Source organism: Salmo salar, chromosome ssa11 (genome assembly GCF_905237065.1).
Source record: "Salmo salar chromosome ssa11, Ssal_v3.1, whole genome shotgun sequence".
Lineage (NCBI taxonomy): Eukaryota > Metazoa > Chordata > Actinopteri > Salmoniformes > Salmonidae > Salmo > Salmo salar.
Window position 1 is genome coordinate 97,904,398 of NC_059452.1, and position 17,054 is coordinate 97,921,451.

The 17,054-nt window shown below is 43.7% G+C and overlaps 2 protein-coding genes across 9 annotated transcripts; one reads left to right on the forward strand and one right to left on the reverse strand.

Annotated features, from left to right (window-relative positions):
• Window positions 1-1,300: 1,300 nt before the first annotated feature.
• On the forward strand, window positions 1,301-12,340 carry LOC106563768 (CLOCK-interacting pacemaker). Of its 2 annotated transcripts, XM_014129614.2 has the most exons (5): window positions 1,354-1,491; window positions 1,596-1,669; window positions 5,281-5,498; window positions 8,834-8,994; window positions 9,208-12,340. In XM_014129614.2, exons 3-5 carry the CDS (start codon window positions 5,288-5,290, stop codon window positions 10,516-10,518), a joined length of 1,683 nt encoding a protein of 560 aa, XP_013985089.1. In that variant the 5' UTR covers window positions 1,354-1,491; window positions 1,596-1,669; window positions 5,281-5,287; the 3' UTR covers window positions 10,519-12,340. The 2 variants fall into 2 exon arrangements, with proteins under 2 accessions (XP_013985088.1, XP_013985089.1); XM_014129613.2 differs by lacking the exon at window positions 1,596-1,669 and having other exon boundaries at window positions 1,301-1,491.
• Window positions 12,323-16,935, reverse strand: LOC106563769 (uncharacterized). 7 transcript variants are annotated; one of them, XR_001319315.2, is made up of 4 exons: window positions 16,527-16,816; window positions 14,022-14,184; window positions 13,680-13,870; window positions 12,323-13,265 (listed from the first exon to the last, which is right to left on the reverse strand). XR_001319315.2 is itself a non-coding variant. In XM_014129617.2 (4 exons), exons 1-4 carry the CDS (start codon window positions 16,738-16,740, stop codon window positions 13,258-13,260), a joined length of 354 nt encoding a protein of 117 aa, XP_013985092.1. In that variant the 5' UTR covers window positions 16,741-16,862; the 3' UTR covers window positions 12,323-13,257. The 7 variants fall into 7 exon arrangements, 3 of the variants coding, with proteins under 3 accessions (XP_013985092.1, XP_013985090.2, XP_013985091.1); XM_014129617.2 differs by lacking the exon at window positions 13,680-13,870 and adding an exon at window positions 16,117-16,204 and having other exon boundaries at window positions 16,646-16,862; XM_014129615.2 differs by adding an exon at window positions 16,117-16,204 and having other exon boundaries at window positions 12,323-13,870; window positions 16,646-16,862.
• Between the last annotated feature and the right edge of the window lie 119 nt (window positions 16,936-17,054).

The following is a 17,054-nucleotide window of genomic DNA, read 5'->3' on the forward strand; positions in this document are numbered from 1 at the left end:
TAACTCACTTGGTGGGAATTGTAACGGGACTCATATAGCGAGGATTGCCACACTGCCTCCTCCAAACAGGAAGTCACGTCCCCGTGCTTTGACTACTCAGTCCCCTCAAATGTCCGGACTCTGCACTCCGATTGCCCCACTTCCGCCATCCCACTTCTGACACAACGTAGCGAACGTCAGGGCAGGGAAGCGAACGGCACCAATGGAGCTGTTTAGACGGTTAAGTGCCTTGCTATTGGGCACAACGGTAGTAGATACTGACACATTCCTGACCTGTCAAGATTGTGTGAACAAATTTAAACAAAATGATTTACTGTATCACTACTGTCAACATATGATTCAGTCTTCTAACACACACACACACACACACACACACACACACACACACACACACACACACAGAGAGAGATTAATTCACACAGAGCAAGAAATCAGAATTAATGACATCAATAATTAATTAATCAGAAGGAATGATATCAAGTTGGCTATAATTGCTCATAATATATGTGGTCTTTATTGTGTAAACATAACTACAATATCCTTGCATATGTTGTTCATTAACGAATAATGTAACAGAGTAATGAAGTTGTACTCAAGTCTCTGGAGTGGTTTTCAGCGAATGTGTATGACCACATCCCGGAGACACACGAGCCACAGTGATGCTTTTACGCACTCACCGCGTGGAACATGTGCGGTCGAAGGAGCGTGGCCACGCCTCTGAAATGCTTTCACATGTTGCCGCACACATTCATACCGTTCGCCCCCTAGCAAAACTCAAATCTGTGGTCTCTCGTCCACGTGGGTCTCGCTGTAGCTGCGTCACAACACACCTGAGAAAATACCCGAAAGGATTATGACGATGTCTCATTCATAAACTTTTAGTCCAGTTTAATCTCAAATGCAACATGGTGCCATCCCTACATTAATGGTGTGAGCTATATGGATAAGTAAAAAATATATGCGTTGCTCATTGTCATTTGGTAATGTATCTATGAATAGCCTACTGCCCACGTGTGTGTGTGTGACTACGTGTCTTTTTTACACTGTATTATAGCGTTGTGTGTGTCTGCGTGTGTATGTGAGTGTGCGTCTGTGGCAGACACATGCGCTCCCCTACACTTCGCTCTGATTTTAGCCTAAATCCCGCCTACAATCAGTATACCTCCTCACGTGGATTAAACCATGTTGCCGCCCGCACACGTGTTTAGGCACGGGATTGGCCACAGCACTGCTGTCTCTGATGGCTACGTCACTGCTGACCGTGGCATCACCACTAGGCTATTACTATTCAGATTAGGAGGAGGGTCTATGCGTAATGCTCATCGTCATGGACGCTTTTTGTACAGCTCGGAAGGAATATTCACCAGACAGGGCGTATAGGTACATTGCTAGTTACAATGTATCGACTCGAGAACTCAGCGACAACATTAACGGGTGTTTGAAATACTTTTACATTGTTATTCTGGATGAGGATGCCCTACCGAGCAGGAGGTAAAACATTTTTCTACAGGATGGTACCCTAGCTAGGACTTGAAACTTGAGGAAAATAGTTATCTACATGATTCAAAGATGCTTTGGTTGGTATCTGCCTATAGACTGAACGCTTGTCAGGTCCTAGGGCGGGGAGATTGACAAGGCAGAAGGTTTAAGGACAAGGACAGAATAAATGGTAAGACAAATGATAATATTGGCTTCATAATGATTCTACCTCGTACTTTTGCATGCATATCTCCAAATATCAACAGTTTAATAATTTAAGGATTTCGTTCCAATATCCCCAACTCTATAGACTACTGTTTAAATAGGTCACGCTACCAATTTGGTGCCTTTTGTGAAGTATAACTTCTTCCCAAAAAATACTTTGCTCAACTTCATAAAAAAACACGTTTTCCTATCTTATGAGGTATTTTTTTATACTACAGTATGTGCCTATTAAGTACCAACTAAAGTAACAGGGTTGACCTCAGTCTTGATTTCATCTAAAATCAAACATAAATCCCCTTGTGACGAGGGATTGGAAGCATGTCGTGTGCAACAGGGAGTGGCAATTGAATGCAAGCTTCACAAAGAACATTTTATTGTTAAAACATTCCAGCATGTCTATCTATGAGTAACTGGGTTGACATATTATACCTGACCCCGGGGCCATGCACAGACCTTTTGGAGGGCAGGTGCTGAAACTGTAAAAAGGGCACCAAAAAAAAAAAGTATATATTCGACAACTGTGGTCACAGACTTGTTGAGCAATTATGACTTGTATTATTTAGTTACATAAAAACAATAGATGGCATCTTAATGCTTAATTAAATAACACATATTTAATGTAGATTTAATGAGGACTTGGGGGCAATGGATTCAGAACAACAGTGACAAAAACTGTACATTTTATTTTACCCAAAACAAAAGGGCACTTTAGAGACTGGAAGGGAAAAGGGGCATGTGCTCTGTACAGGTAGAGCCCTATCTGTGCACGTGCCTGCTCCACCTGCTCAGTTTTCCACCACAAAACACCAGAAAATGGCAAAAAAAAGAGTAGAACCAGCTCACCTGCTTTTACACTATGATTTGACTATTAGTTCTCAATGTTTGTTTAAAAAGGAATAGTTTCACCATATTAATATGAGAGTTCAGTTCACGTAACACAGTTGACCTTAAAATAAGGGACACATGTAAATGAATCACTAATTACATGAAATAAATAATAATCTTCAGAAATTACTTTTTCAAAGCAGGAGCATAACTTGGGTTTTACAATGATGGTACAAACTTGAAGAAATGTTGGGGTTAAGTGGGTCACAGAGGGTGCACAGAGGGACATGTCAAAATGCTGAATTTCGGCACTTTAGCAAGTCTGATTTATTGATTTATCCATGTGGTCTATATTAATAGGGCACTTCATTTAATATAACAGGCTTTTAAAATTCAATATTGGTGCACAACTTCTACTTAAAATATCAAAGGGATGCAAAGGAACTCTTTTGGTGAAACGACCCAAATACTACTTTATGAAAACTTAGTGAGGGCTTTTAGTCTTTTGCTTATGCCTAGCTGACTAAACTCAACTCCACGATTTACGATGGAGTTGAGCGGTGACTATTGTGGGCGGACTTGACCTCCGACATCACATAAAGTGAAGTTTCTATCAAAAACGACTGATTTCAGCACCCTGATTACAGCACCCTGATTTCAGCTCCCTGATTTCAGCACCCTGATTTCTGTGTATTCTTTGGATGCTGAAATCAGTCGTTTTAATGTGACGTCAGAGGTCAAGTTCGCCCATAATAGCCGCTGCTCAACTCCATCGTAAATCGCGTAGTTGAGTTTTTAACCTTTATTTAACTAGGCAAGTCAGTTAAAACCTCTTAAAGATCGGACCCTTTTTTTTCTCCAAATTTCGCCTTAAATGACATAGCCTAATCAAACTGCCTGTAGCTCAGGACCTGAAGCAAGGATGTGTATATTCTTGATACCATTTGAAAGGAAACACTTTGAAGTTTATGGAAATGTGAAATGAATGTAGGAGTATATAACACATTAGATCTGGTAAAAGATAATACAAAGAGAGAAAAAAGAAGAAAATATATATATATATATTTTTTTTCATCATTTTTTAAATGCAAGAGAAAGGCCATTATCTGACTAAGGACTCTAGGCGCAATTAAAATGTTGGCCACTAGATGGCAGCAGTGTATGTGCAAAGTTTTGGACTGATCCAATGAACCATTGCATTTCTGTTTAAACTGTTGTATCAAGTCTGCCCAAATGTGCCTAATTGGTCAATATTTACATTTTCAAGTACATAACTGTGCACTCTCAAACAATAGCATGGTATGTTTTCACTGTAATAGCTACTGTAAATTGGACAGTGCAGTTAGATTAACAATCATTTAAGCTTTCTGCCCATATAAGATATGTCTACGTCTTGGGACATTTTCTTGTTACTTACAACATCATGCTAATAACATTAGCGCAACCGTCCCAAGGGTGGGACACCGATCTGTAGAGATGTTTATTAAGTACAAATTATTATTTACATTGACGGCCTACCCTGGCCAAACCCAGACGACACTGGGCCAATTGTGCGTCGCCCTATGGGACTCCCAATCACGGCCGGTTGTGATACAGACTGGAATTGAACCAGAGTCTGTAGTGACGCCTCAAGCACTGAGGTGCAGTGCCTTAGACCCGCTGCGCCACTCGGGAGTTTAATCGTCTAGATTATGATAAGGAAACAATGAGTGATCGATGGTCTTCAGACCTGACAAACAAACGAAATTGTTATGTGTACTTGGCAATGCTTTCATATTATGATGATAATAAATATCATTCTGTGCATAGTGCACACGTGTCAATGGGGGTTGTTATTTCTATGTAGCAGCTATAGTGCCACTGCCAGCCAGCAATTACATAACACGGTTGGAGGAGGTACTTTACACAGAGCCTGTCTAGCCACAGATGATCTTATCAAGTTACTCCTCCCTCATCCGCGTGCAGGTCCTAGGGTGTTTACTCATAGGCTACGCCACGTTACAGCGGCTTATAGCAAACATGTGAGCCCTTACTCAGCGCTGCTTACTCCAATTACTCGCTATTCAAGTCAAGCTGGATGGGCATTGTGGTGATGTAGGTTTGTATATCCTTTAAAAAAAATGTGGCGACAGCAAATAGCTTAAACCATTAGGAAGTAAGGAAATGGTGTCCCATGTTTCTCCCCACATTCGTGATCCATAAACTGATGGAACTGTAAGATGTAGGCTAATGAAAAAGTTATATTTGATGTCCTTAATCAATCAATCTCTTGGGGACATTATTCTATCGTGTTGGTATTCCAGCATAAATATCTATTCTGATACCCTCGGGTTGAGCTTTAATAGTGATAAGCTGGGGATCATTTAGTTAACAGGTCTGTTATATAAAGTGGAGCTCGTGTCATGTATGTGCTGGTGAAGCCTGTAATGTTGAAATGCGTAGCTTTTTTTTTTAGCAATAAAGAAGCATTTTTTTGTCCTCCCCAAGAGTGTCTGAATATCTCTTGTGCATCCAGTTTGTTCCTCAGTTCATATGCCTCTTTTGGACTATGAGGTAACAACCATATACTTTTCTCCTTTGTACACACTAGCCATCCATGCCCAAATCACAGTAGGGATATATGAAAGCATCTTTACTCTACTGAGTTATAGCTGAACCAGCCAAGTAGCCCAGCATTAGTCATCAAATTGATCAGGAGGACACCTGGTCCCATTGCGGTGTACATGTTTCTCACTGCTCTCCTCCCTGAAGGTCCGTGATGCCAAAGGAGCAGGCACATTTTGGGGAGCGGCCCGAGCGCGTACCCCAGGGCACCTCTAAGAATGCCAAGGATAAGAGTAACAGTGCCACTCTGCGGGCATCCCAGTGTGGCACTCACAGAGACCAGGAGGGTAGGAGAATGGGCATGAACGGGAGGATGTCACAGTCTGACTCGGAGAAGGACTCAGAGAAAGACTCGGGATACTCTGGTGAGTAACTCTCTACTTTTGGCCACAAGAGATATTCTCTTTTTGTCCCCCAGCAAACATTGGCACCATGTGGCCCAGGGTTAGGGTCAATTTGAATTGGCCCATAGAGATGTATAGAGATCATTAAATGGAAATAACTAATTTTGCATGGACACTGCCATTGAGGGCTTCCGCCATTTTAAAGTAGTCAACTGTGTGGGGATTCCTATGAGTTGGCAGCCATTAGCCAATTATCAGAGTATTGCCTTCTTTAAATTGGGTTGAGTATGGTTTGTAAATGGCTTTAAGCTATATAACTGCCATCTAGTGGCCACAAAAAAGTTATGACACAAGATTTACTGCAGGTGGCGGTAAGCCACCATTATTAGCACTTTTTCAAACATCAAAAGAATACAAAAATTGACTGCTTTAAAATGGAGATAGCCTCAATGGCGCTGCCCATGATGTTACAGACACAATGTTGTGTTCTCTACACATCTCTATGAATTGGCCACACCCCACAGGAAGCAAAATTTGAATTGAAGGAAGTAGAATTTAATTCAAAGCATTTCAAACCAATTCAACTGAGACGTAAAACATGAGTCTCATTCATTTGACACATCTTTTATTAAAATGATATGCCACCAATTCATGCAAAGAATATTATAACTCAGATGTCAAACAGTGTTTTCTTTGTAATGAGATGTTATATTGTTCCCTTCCATACTGCAGTGTTTGACTATTGCATTATGGGAATGTATACTGCTCAAAAAAATAAAGGGAACACTTAAACAACACAATGTAACTCCAAGTCAATCACACTTCTGTGAAATCAAACTGTCCACTTAGGAAGCAACGCTGATTGACAATAAATTTCACATGCTGTTGTGCAAATGGAATAGACAACAGGTGGAAATTATAGGCAATTAGCAAGACACCCCCAATGAAGGAGTGGTTCTGCAGGTGGTAACCACAGACCACTTCTCAGTTCCTATGCTTCCTGGCTGATGTTTTGGTCACTTTTGAATGCTGACGGTGCTTTCACTCTAGTGGTAGCATGAGACGGAGTCTACAACCCACACAAGTGGCTCAGGTAGTGCAGCTCATCCAGGATGGCACATCAATGCGAGCTGTGGCAAGAAGGTTTGCTGTGTCTGTCAGCGTAGTGTCCAGAGCATGGAGGCGCTACCAGGAGACAGGCCAGTACATCAGGAGACGTGGAGGAGGCCGTAGGAGGGCAAAAACCCAGCAGCAGGACCGCTACCTCCGCCTTTGTGCAAGGAGGAGCAGGAGGAGCACTGCCAGAGTCCTGCAAAATGACCTCCAGCAGGCCACAAATGTGCATGTGTCTGCTCAAACGGTCAGAAACAGACTCCACGAGGGTGGTATGAGGGTCCGACGTCCACAGGTGGGGGTTGTGCTTACAGTCCAACACCGTGCAGGACGTTTGGCATTTGCCAGAGAACACCAAGATTGGCAAATTTGCCACTGGCGTCCTGTGCTCTTCACAGATGAAAGCAGGTTCACACTGAGCACATGTGACAGACGTGACAGTCTGGAGACACCGTGGAGAACGTTCTGCTGCCTGCAACATCCTCCAGCATGACCGGTTTGGCGGTGGGTCAGTCATGGTGTGGGGTGGCATTTCTTTGGGGGGCCGCACAGCCCTCCATGTGCTCGCCAGAGGTAGCCTGAATGCCATTAGGTACCGAGATGAGATCCTCAGACCCCTTGTGAGACCATATGCTGGTGCGGTTGGCCCTGGGTTCCTCCTAATGCAAGACAATGCTAGACCTCATGTGGCTGGAGTGTGTCAGCAGTTCCTGCAAGAGGAAGGCATTGATGCTATGGACTGGCCCGCCCGTTCCCCAGACCTGAATCCAATTGAGCACATCTGGGACATCATGTCTCGCTCCATCCACCAACGCCACGTTGCACCACAGACTGTCCAGGAGTTGGCGGATGCTTTAGTCCAGGTCTGGGAGGAGATCTCTCAGGAGACCATCTGCCACCTCATCAGGAGCATGCCCAGGTGTTGTAGGGAGGTCATACAGGCACGTGGAGGCCACACACACTACTGAGCCTCATTTTGACTTGTTTTAAGGACATTACATCAAAGTTGGATCAGCCTGTAGTGTGGTATTCCACTTTAATTTTGAGTGTGACTCCAAATCCAGACCTCCATGGGTTGATGAATTGGATTTCCATTGATTATTTTTGTGTGATTTTGTTGTCAGCACATTCAACTATGTAAAGAAAAAAGTATTTAATAAGATTATTTCATTCATTCAGATCTAGGATGTGTTAATTTAGTGTTCCCTTTATTTTTTTGAGCAGTGTATTTTAGTTTTGTTTTTTTTAACATTAAGGGAATTATTATAGACAACCCACAACATAATCTTAACATATTTACAGACCACTGTAATTATTTAAAATCGTTTTAGGAGAATGAGTTGTAAAAATGAAATATTTCAACCTTATGCTACATGGTATTGGTAACCATACATTATGTCAAAAATAAACATTACTATGGTGCTGTGTAGAATAAATAAGACATTTTAATTTCATTGAATTAAATTATACTTCCTTTTAATTAAATGAAATTCAAATTCTGCTTCCTGTAGGGTGTGGCCAATTAATATAAAAAAATGTAATCGGAATCAAAGAGCAATTCGAAACTCAATTAAGAATTATCTCCAACCCTGATGTGGGTCCAATGCAGGCTCAAATATTGATCCCATGTAGCATGGCCATATTGGGCCGATGTGACTTTGTTCATCAGCGTTACATTGGCCCTAATGCCCTCACTTTGTGTGAGCAGCCCATATCTGCTGAGGGTAGCCCTCACTTTGCCTGCAATAAGCGCACCCTTTCGATCAACTGCCATTATTGGGCTCATTTGTGTACCAATATGAGATCATGGTCTTGGCCCTACAAAAAAAACAGTTTACAACCAGGAAATGGAATCATTAAAAAGTTGGGACCAGCTGGGTTTGCGTACAGCACGTACTAAGGGAAAGGGGAAACCTAGTGAGTTGCACAACTGAATGCATTCAACCGAAACGTCTTCCACATTTAACCCTACCGCTCTGAATCAGAGGAGTCATACTGGTATCATACATTCACCCAGCTACGTTAAGATGAATTGCACCAACTAAGTCGCTCTGGATAGGAGCGTCTGTTAAATAACTCATGTATATAGTGGCTGTGTCAACAGGATGATCTCCTCCCTCTTTTGTTTCTCTCCCTTTATCTCTTACTCTTTCTCTATTTCTTTCTTCTTACCGTTATCTCCCTTTTCTCTCTCTCTCTCTCTCTCTCTCTCACCCCCTTCCACCCCTCTTCCTCTTCCCCAGAGACTGGTTCGGACTCAGTGCAGAATGATCTGGATGACCAGCGTAGCAGCGTAAGTGAGGCCTACCGAGCCCACAGCAGTAGCAGCTCCCTGGGCCACAACTTGCCCCCATTTGAGGAGCAAAATCCCATCTACGTCATCAAGAACCTGCTGGTTAAACCGGTGAGACACTTTGGTTGGCATTGTAGAATACCATAATGTTTGGTTAGAGGTTGCATTGTCTTGAGGTTACCCTCGGGACAATAATTTGTTAAAAGCATCCTTTCCTCATCCTCTTCCTGCTCCTGTTTGTTTAATCTGATCTGTCAATGTAACCACCTCCCCATGTCTTCTCTGTCACAATACACCCCTGGTTATAACCTCCTGATGGTATAGTCTGGACCAGAGCAACTACTGCACAGAACCCTGGCATGGGGGGGAGGATGGGACAGTCTGTCTGGTTCCAAGGCCCCCACCCAGCTCCTACTCATCCAAAAACCAGGGGTACCCTCCCCCGTCCCTGCCCCCAACAATCTGCTCGATCCACAGGGCCAGTCCAAGAAAGGGGGAAGTAGAAGCAACAAGAACCATAACAGCAAGAACTCGTACCTCCCCATCCTCAACTCCTACCCCCGCATTGCTCCCCACCCGAGCAAGGAAGGCTCAGAGCAGAGCAGAGAGGGTGCAGGGGATGTGAAGGAGAGAAGCATAGAGGGCCAGAGCCGGAGCAAGAGGGTGTGTACGGAGGACAAGAGAGAAGTAGTGTCCACCACCAGTCATCTTCGACCACAGCAGCACCAACTCCACCAGCGAGAGAGCAGAACCCAATCCCATTACAAAGTCAGCAGCAGCCGAAGCTCCTCCTCCCACCTCCCTCACCATTCCATGGGTGGCCCTGCCTCCTCCAGCCAGCAGGGATCTCACTACTGCCACCAACATGCCAAACCCAGCCCCTCTCTCTCCCACTCCAACGGTGTTGGCTCCCCATCCGTCATCAGCTCCCATACATCCTCCTCCACCTCGTCCCCCTCATCCTCCGCCGACAGCTGGGCCCCAGAAACCTCAGTAGACCTGTCCGACTGCTTGTCTGACTGCTCATTGGTGCGTCAGCGGCGCTTCCTCAACACAGCAGAGATCCTGAGCCAGTCGGGCCTGCTGGCCATCACGCTGCGCACCAAGGAGCTTCTGCGCCAGAATGCCGCCACCGAGAAAGAGCTGACCCAGCTCCGCCAGCACGCCCAGCTACTCTGCTTGGCGGCCCAGACCGGCCAAGAGGCCACCCAGCAAGGACCTAACGAAGGTCCCAGCCCCATGGACAAGCTGCTCCAAGCCATGTCCCAGTCGGGACGCTACCCGAGCCTCGACTGGACCTACTTTAATGCCAACGGCCACAACTGTCCCGAGAAAGGAGACGAGGCTGAGAAAGACAGCAGGGACAGTAATAACAATGACAAGCACAGCCCGTCTCAGAACCCGTTGGCGGCGGCGCCCCTGGGTAACCATGACGATGGCACGTCACCTCCGTCGCCACTTTTCGCCCTGTCTCCTGACCCAGAGGACTGTCCCGATGTTCTTGCCAGCCTGCTCTCCATCTCTCCATCTCCCCCTCCCCAAGGGCAGGGCCGGAGACATGTGGGCAGCGCTAAGCCCCTGTGTGACCTCACCATGCCCCCGGATAGCTCCACCCACCGGGCCTATTTACTCTAGCTCTTATGGGGAGGGGCTTCCATGGGGGACGTTTTGACGGAGGAGCATGTGCCACTGTAGGGGGAGAAGCTAAGGAGAGAGGGGAATGCACTGAACTGTGCGAAACTGTGAATACCCGATCTTAACTGTATTACATCTGATGGATGTATTTTTTTATATATATATATATTTTTTTTTTGCTGTTGACTCTACTACCACACTTAAATAATTATCACAATATTGTTTATTTTATTGATCTAATTAGCCAGGCTATTTCATTAATGAGAACATACAAATATGCTTCTTAGGGGACGTTGTAAACAAACAAGAGGGTCCATGAATGGATTATCTAATTCAGTACATTAAATTCCAGCACATCATTAAATGTATGGAATAGAATTATTCTGCTAGGGCCCTTTTTAAACATAGAAAGGTTCCCTCGGCTGTAGTTTGCTTAAAACCCTTGGTAAAACGATAACAGCACACTAGGATACTAGGTGCGGACAGGCTTTTCAATATAATGGGAAAATGAGCACAGACCATCTCATTATTCTTTTGCTCAGACTTTCAGATGCTCCTTGACCGCTTCAGTGGCGCTGACAGTGTGGATGGGGACTTTGACCTCCACCGACCGTAGGGGTAGTCTCCAATGAACCCCATCATGCCATGGTCAGTGCTACTGTGCACTCGGGTCATTTTGAGGGTTAAAGCCATTCTCAGAATAAAGAATGGCCTGCATGTAGCCTAGTATATTGCAGCTTTGAAGTGCTTTATATATTGTGGACCATGTTCTCTCTTTGTTCAGTCATATTATCAGTCAGCACTTGTTGTAGAAAGTTTGGGATGTGCATATTTTGCACACTTCATTGAATCCAAGGACATGGGAAGAGATTCTCTGGTGTAACATGAGACTAGAGTCAGATATCATGGAGACCGACACTACTAGAAGCACATTGGTCATAATAGCTGATTGAATTGTAGTTAGACTATACAGTTTTCAGACTATTTTGATGTGCATGGCACTGGGATATCACTGGCTATTTCTGTATAATTTGGTATGCTTTTTGGTCCTATTTGTAAGTGTGTCACCTAAATTGCAGTGTGATTGGATTATGGTATTGTGAGTATGGGCACGGACATTTAATATATGTTTGTCTGCAGCTTTATGGTGGATTAAAGGGGCAATCTGCATTTCAAACAACAACAACATTTTTGGGGGGCTAAAGAAATGTAACCACTCTGAAATTAATAGACATAGCTATGGATGCAAGGACCAAACATCGTTGAGATCAACATTATAGTTTTAACCATGTTTTGAGGCTATAAGTGTTTTTTCTTTTTACAATTATATTGTTTACAAAAATATTATAAAAAGGTTATTTTCAGTTCAGATGGGATACTACAGTTGAAGTTCATGAGGCATTTACACTGTGTACAAAACATTAAGATCAACTACCTAATATTGAGTTGCACTTTCATCTGAATTCACCTGGTCAGTCGGTCATGGAAAGAGCAGGTGTCTATAATGTTTTGTACACTCAGTGTATAAGTTATATTCGTCAAGAATCAATAGCATCATTCATTGGAAAGTCAAATGTATGTAGCAATCGCAGCTTGTACAGTTGTGAAATTTGACTGATTCTATGAAAACACAACTATAGGACTTCAGTTATTGTAGATAAAATTAGAAGTGAATTTGAAGATTATATAAAATGTATACAATTGTGTCAAACCAAGTGTTGTTCCCTCCCCTGCTTCAGGCGCCTGAACACATAGGCATTAAGATGATGTAATAAAGCGCTCCAATTCATTCAATAAATACAAATTACTTCAAGTTAATTTATTTGGAGGTCTGTGTTGTGGTTTAATGTGGGTGATATGATGTTTCCATCGTTGCTTAACTATTTACATAATCAGAATTACGTAAATGACATGGAAAAGCCACTGAGTACCTCTGACCGACACAAACACAGCCATGAATAAAAGACAGGCAATGTAACAAATGTAATCACAGCCATGAATAAAAGACAGGCACTATAACAAATGTAGTAATCACAGCCATGAATAAAAGTTAGTCACCAAAACAGTAATCAATAAGCTGGAACATGTGGATCCCTCTTTGGACCTCTGGCCCAGGGGCTATTATCTACAGAACTTTAGTACATCAGATGTGTCAACATCAAAGTGTTCTAGAACGGAACCCCCAGTCAGGGTGAAGGTGACAGCATCTTGTTTTGTGTCTGTAGTTTGTTTCTCAGGAGGACCACCCTGGATAAACTTCACATACTGTAGATGGTGAACCTGGAACTGCCCAGAGATAATGCAGGGATAATGAAGACAATGAAGAAACAGTCAGACTGACAGCTGATCATTAACTGGAGGGACACATGTTGCAAGGCCCAAACAGCCGTCTTGTTCTTAGATGTCTGAGGCATTGACCTGCTCACTGTCTTAGTCTACCTGGTTTCTCCAGTGAGGCTTCTCAAGCCAACATGAGTGTCTGGAGTACGCCTGAGGTCATGGACTCCTCTGTGTCTGGAGTACGCCTGAGGTCATGGACTCCTTGAACTGCTGATATGAGGAGTGGACTGGGAGACGGAGGATGAGAGTGCAAGTGTTGGCCTCTAGGTACAGCGTGGAGAACACCCGTCTCTCCCCCCCGAGTGTGCAGGAACTCCATGGTGGGCTGTGTGGGGAAGCCCAGTGTGGAGATGTCCCCTCGGCCAGACACGAAGACCAGAAGCTTCTTGACGGTCAGACTCACATCCCTGAAGAGGACACAAACACAGACAATATGACCTAGGATGAATCTTGAGAGGCTGATGTGCTTCTCCTCACATAATCCCGTGTTGCTCAGTTGGTAGAGCATGGTGTTTGCAACGCCAGGGTTGTGGGTTCGATTCCCACGGGGGGCCAGTACGGAAGAAAAAAAAAAGGTATGAAATGTATGCATTCACTACTGTAAGTTGCTCTGGATAAGAGCGTCTGCTAAAATGACTAAAATGTAAAATGTATAATGCATTTCTATTCATATATAAAAACATTCTCTCCTTGATTGGTTCTTGAGCTCCTCTATTAGGCCTGCTTCCAGGACCCAGATTAAGCCTTGTCCTGGACTAAGAAACATCCCTTAAACATGATGATGAATCAGTTGCATTGAAGATTGATGACATTTTCCTTACACTCCACCCCAATAAGCCAGTCCCTCCAGTAGCCATACGTTATGTTCTCAGCTATTCTCTCATCACTACCGGGGGCTGAGAAGTTCACGAGGAAGAGCGTGAGGAGGTCTATTGCATGAGAGAGGTCTGGCTAGGAGCTTCTGCTTGAATACAGCAGGATGCCTCCAGCAAGCCCAGAGTAGCCAGTCCTTCTTTCATTTGGTTTAAGCACAACAAAAAGGACAACACAGAGTGAGAGATGTGCACAAGAGACTCAGCTCATAAAAGTAATTACTGTAATTGGTCTGCTGGGCCAAAAGTGACTAGGCCCAACTCAGCAGTTATTGTACAAAACATACTTACTGGTCCACATGACAACCAAACCTCCAAATAGCCCCTTGCAGCAAACCACACGTCTTCCCTTTCCTCCCATGTCTGGACAGGGCTGAGGACCCCCAGCGGACGCAGAATTGAAGACTTCCTCCGTGACCTCACTCGCAGCCTCCAGGGTTGTGGCCGCCTTGAGCTGTGGGTCGAATGACATGATGAGGAGATATCACAATGCAAATCAAAGCCCCAGGCCTGTATTCACAAAGCATCTCAGAGTAGGAGTGCTGATTTTTTTTATTTTTATTTATTTCACCTTTATTTAACCAGGTAGGCAAGTTGAGAACAAGTTCTCATTTACAATTGCGACCTGGCCAAGATAAAGCAAAGCAGTTCGACAACATACAAAAACACAGAGTTACACATGGAGTAAAACAACATACAATCAATGATGCAGTAGAATAAAAATAAATAAATAATAATAATAATAAAAAAATAAGACTATATACAATGTGAGCAAATGATGTGAGATAAGGGAGGTAAAGGCAAAAAAATGCCATGGTGGCAAAGTAAATAAAGTATAGCAAGAAAAACACTGGAATGGTAGATTTGTAGTTTGAAGAAAGTTCAAAGATAAAATATAAATAATATGGTGCAAAGGAGCAAAATAAATAAAATAAATAAATACAGTAGGGGAAGAAGGTAGTAGTTTGGGCTAAATTATAGATGGGCTATGTACAGGTGCAGTGATCTGTAAGCTGCTCTGACAGCTGGTGCTTAAAGCTAGTGAGGGAGATAAGTGTTTCCAGTTTCAGAGATTTTTGTAGTTCGTTCCAGTCATTGGCAGCAGAGAACTGGAAGGAGAGACGACCAAAGGAGGAGTTGGCTTTAGGGGTGACCAGAGAGATATACCTGCTGGAGCGCGTGCTACAGGTGGGTGCTGCTATGGTGACCAGTGAGCGGAGATAAGGGGGAACTTTACCTAGCAGAGTCTTGTAGATGACCTGGAGCCAATGTGTTTGGCGACGATTATGAAGCGAAGGCCAGCCGACGAGAGCGTACAGGTCGCAGTGGTGGGTAGTATATGGGGCTTTGGTGACAAAACGGATGGCATTGTGATAGACTGCATCCAGCTTGTTGAGTAGGGTATTGGAAGCTATTTTGTAAATGACATCGCCGAAGTCGAGGATTGGTAGGATGGTCAGTTTTACGAGGGTATGTTTGGCAGCATGAGTGAAGGATGCTTTGTTGCGAAATAAGAAGCCAATTCGAGATTTCACTTTGGATTGGAGATGATTGATGTGAGTCTGGAAGGAGAGTTTACAGTCTAACCAGACACCTAGGTATTTGTAGTTGTCCACAAATTCTAAGTTAGAACCGTCCAGAGAAGTGATGCTGGACAGGCGGGCAGGTGCAGGCAGCGATCGGTTGAAGAGCATGCATGTAGTTCTAGGGTCAGTTTCCCATTTTAGATCATAATGAATAAGAGTATACAGGTAAATGCCAAAATAAAGGAAACACTTGAGTAAATGAGGAATAAAAAGTAGATTGAGAGCAGGTGCTTCCAGAGTTAATTAAGCAATTAACATCCCATCATGGTTAGGGTCATGTATAACAATGCTGGGCAGGCCATTATCTTTGCTACGATGGCTTTGCCCCCATAGGATGACAATGCCCCATCCATAAGGCACGAATGGTCACTGAATGGTTTGATGAGCATGAAAACAATGTAAGCCATATGCTGTGTCCGTCTGTCACCAGATCTCAACCCAATTGAACACTTATGGAAGATTCTGGAGCAGAGCCTGAGACAGCATTTTCCACCACCATCAACAAAACACCAAATTATGGAATTTCTCATGGAAGAATGGTGTTGCATCCCTCAGAGTTCCAGATACTTGTAGAATTTATACCAAGGTACACTGAAGCTGTTCTGGCCAAACACCCTATTAAGACACTTTATATTGGCATTTCCTTTATTTTTGCAGTTACCTGTAATTACAGGGAGGACCTGGTCCAAGATCAGCAATCCTAGTCTGAGAAGCTATGTGAATACAAGCCCAGGGCTCAGGCTACAAACACAAACCAATATATACGGCAAAGAACACATGAACCAGAACATGTCACGTGCCTTTTCCAGCCTGGCTCGTATTTCCTGATGTGTGATCTCATCCAGGGCCACAAGAGCAGAAAGACCACAGATCATGTCAAACGTTCTCCTGGACAGGAAGTGGGGTCATATCTCACCACTCAGACACTGATCATGCTCCCCACCAGCCTGTACATTATCCCACGCTAAAACATGGTACAAGTTAATACCACTATATTAAAATATTATCCATATTTTCTTTTGGGGGGGGTTACTATGGATAGCGCATAAGATGCCACATAGCTATGTAGTAATATACCATATAGGACCTTATAGTTCACTCTGCTAGGACTACACTGAAAGTGATACAACAGGACAGAGTTCTAGGACTAGATAGAAAGTGTCATATTTGAACATATAAACAGTGCGATCTTACAAAAGAAGCAATTTACCATTGTAGTCCAATACTACACTTTTGCAGTGGTCTGGCCCCTGTAACAAACAACAGTCTCGGGTGGCTGCCATCAACAGCTGAAGGAACTCCTGTGTTTGACCATGTTGGTCGACTCACATTGAACCTCTGAGGTTGAATCGTTTCCAGCTGAATGCCTTGGTGGCAGAGCGGAGTACGTCCTTTCGTAAAATAATCAGGGTGTTCTCTTCCATGTTCTCCGGATGGGACACCTGGGAGGCCAAGGCAGACAGCAGTACCTGTAGGTGAACCTACGATAAAAACAGAAAAAATGATGACATGATACGGAGACACATCGTTTGGAGGATAGAGGCTGGGGAAATGTAACAGCCCACTGGGCAAAGGCTACTTGGAGCTCTGTTCTCCAAGCGGGACGAGAAAGGCAAGTAAGATTTACACAAAATTCCTGATTAATTTAACGCTAACACGCTTTAGGTTAACTATATATGGAAATGATGCACAACTGAGTCAACGTTTCAACAAAGTTGTTTCCAAAGGGAACTGTTTT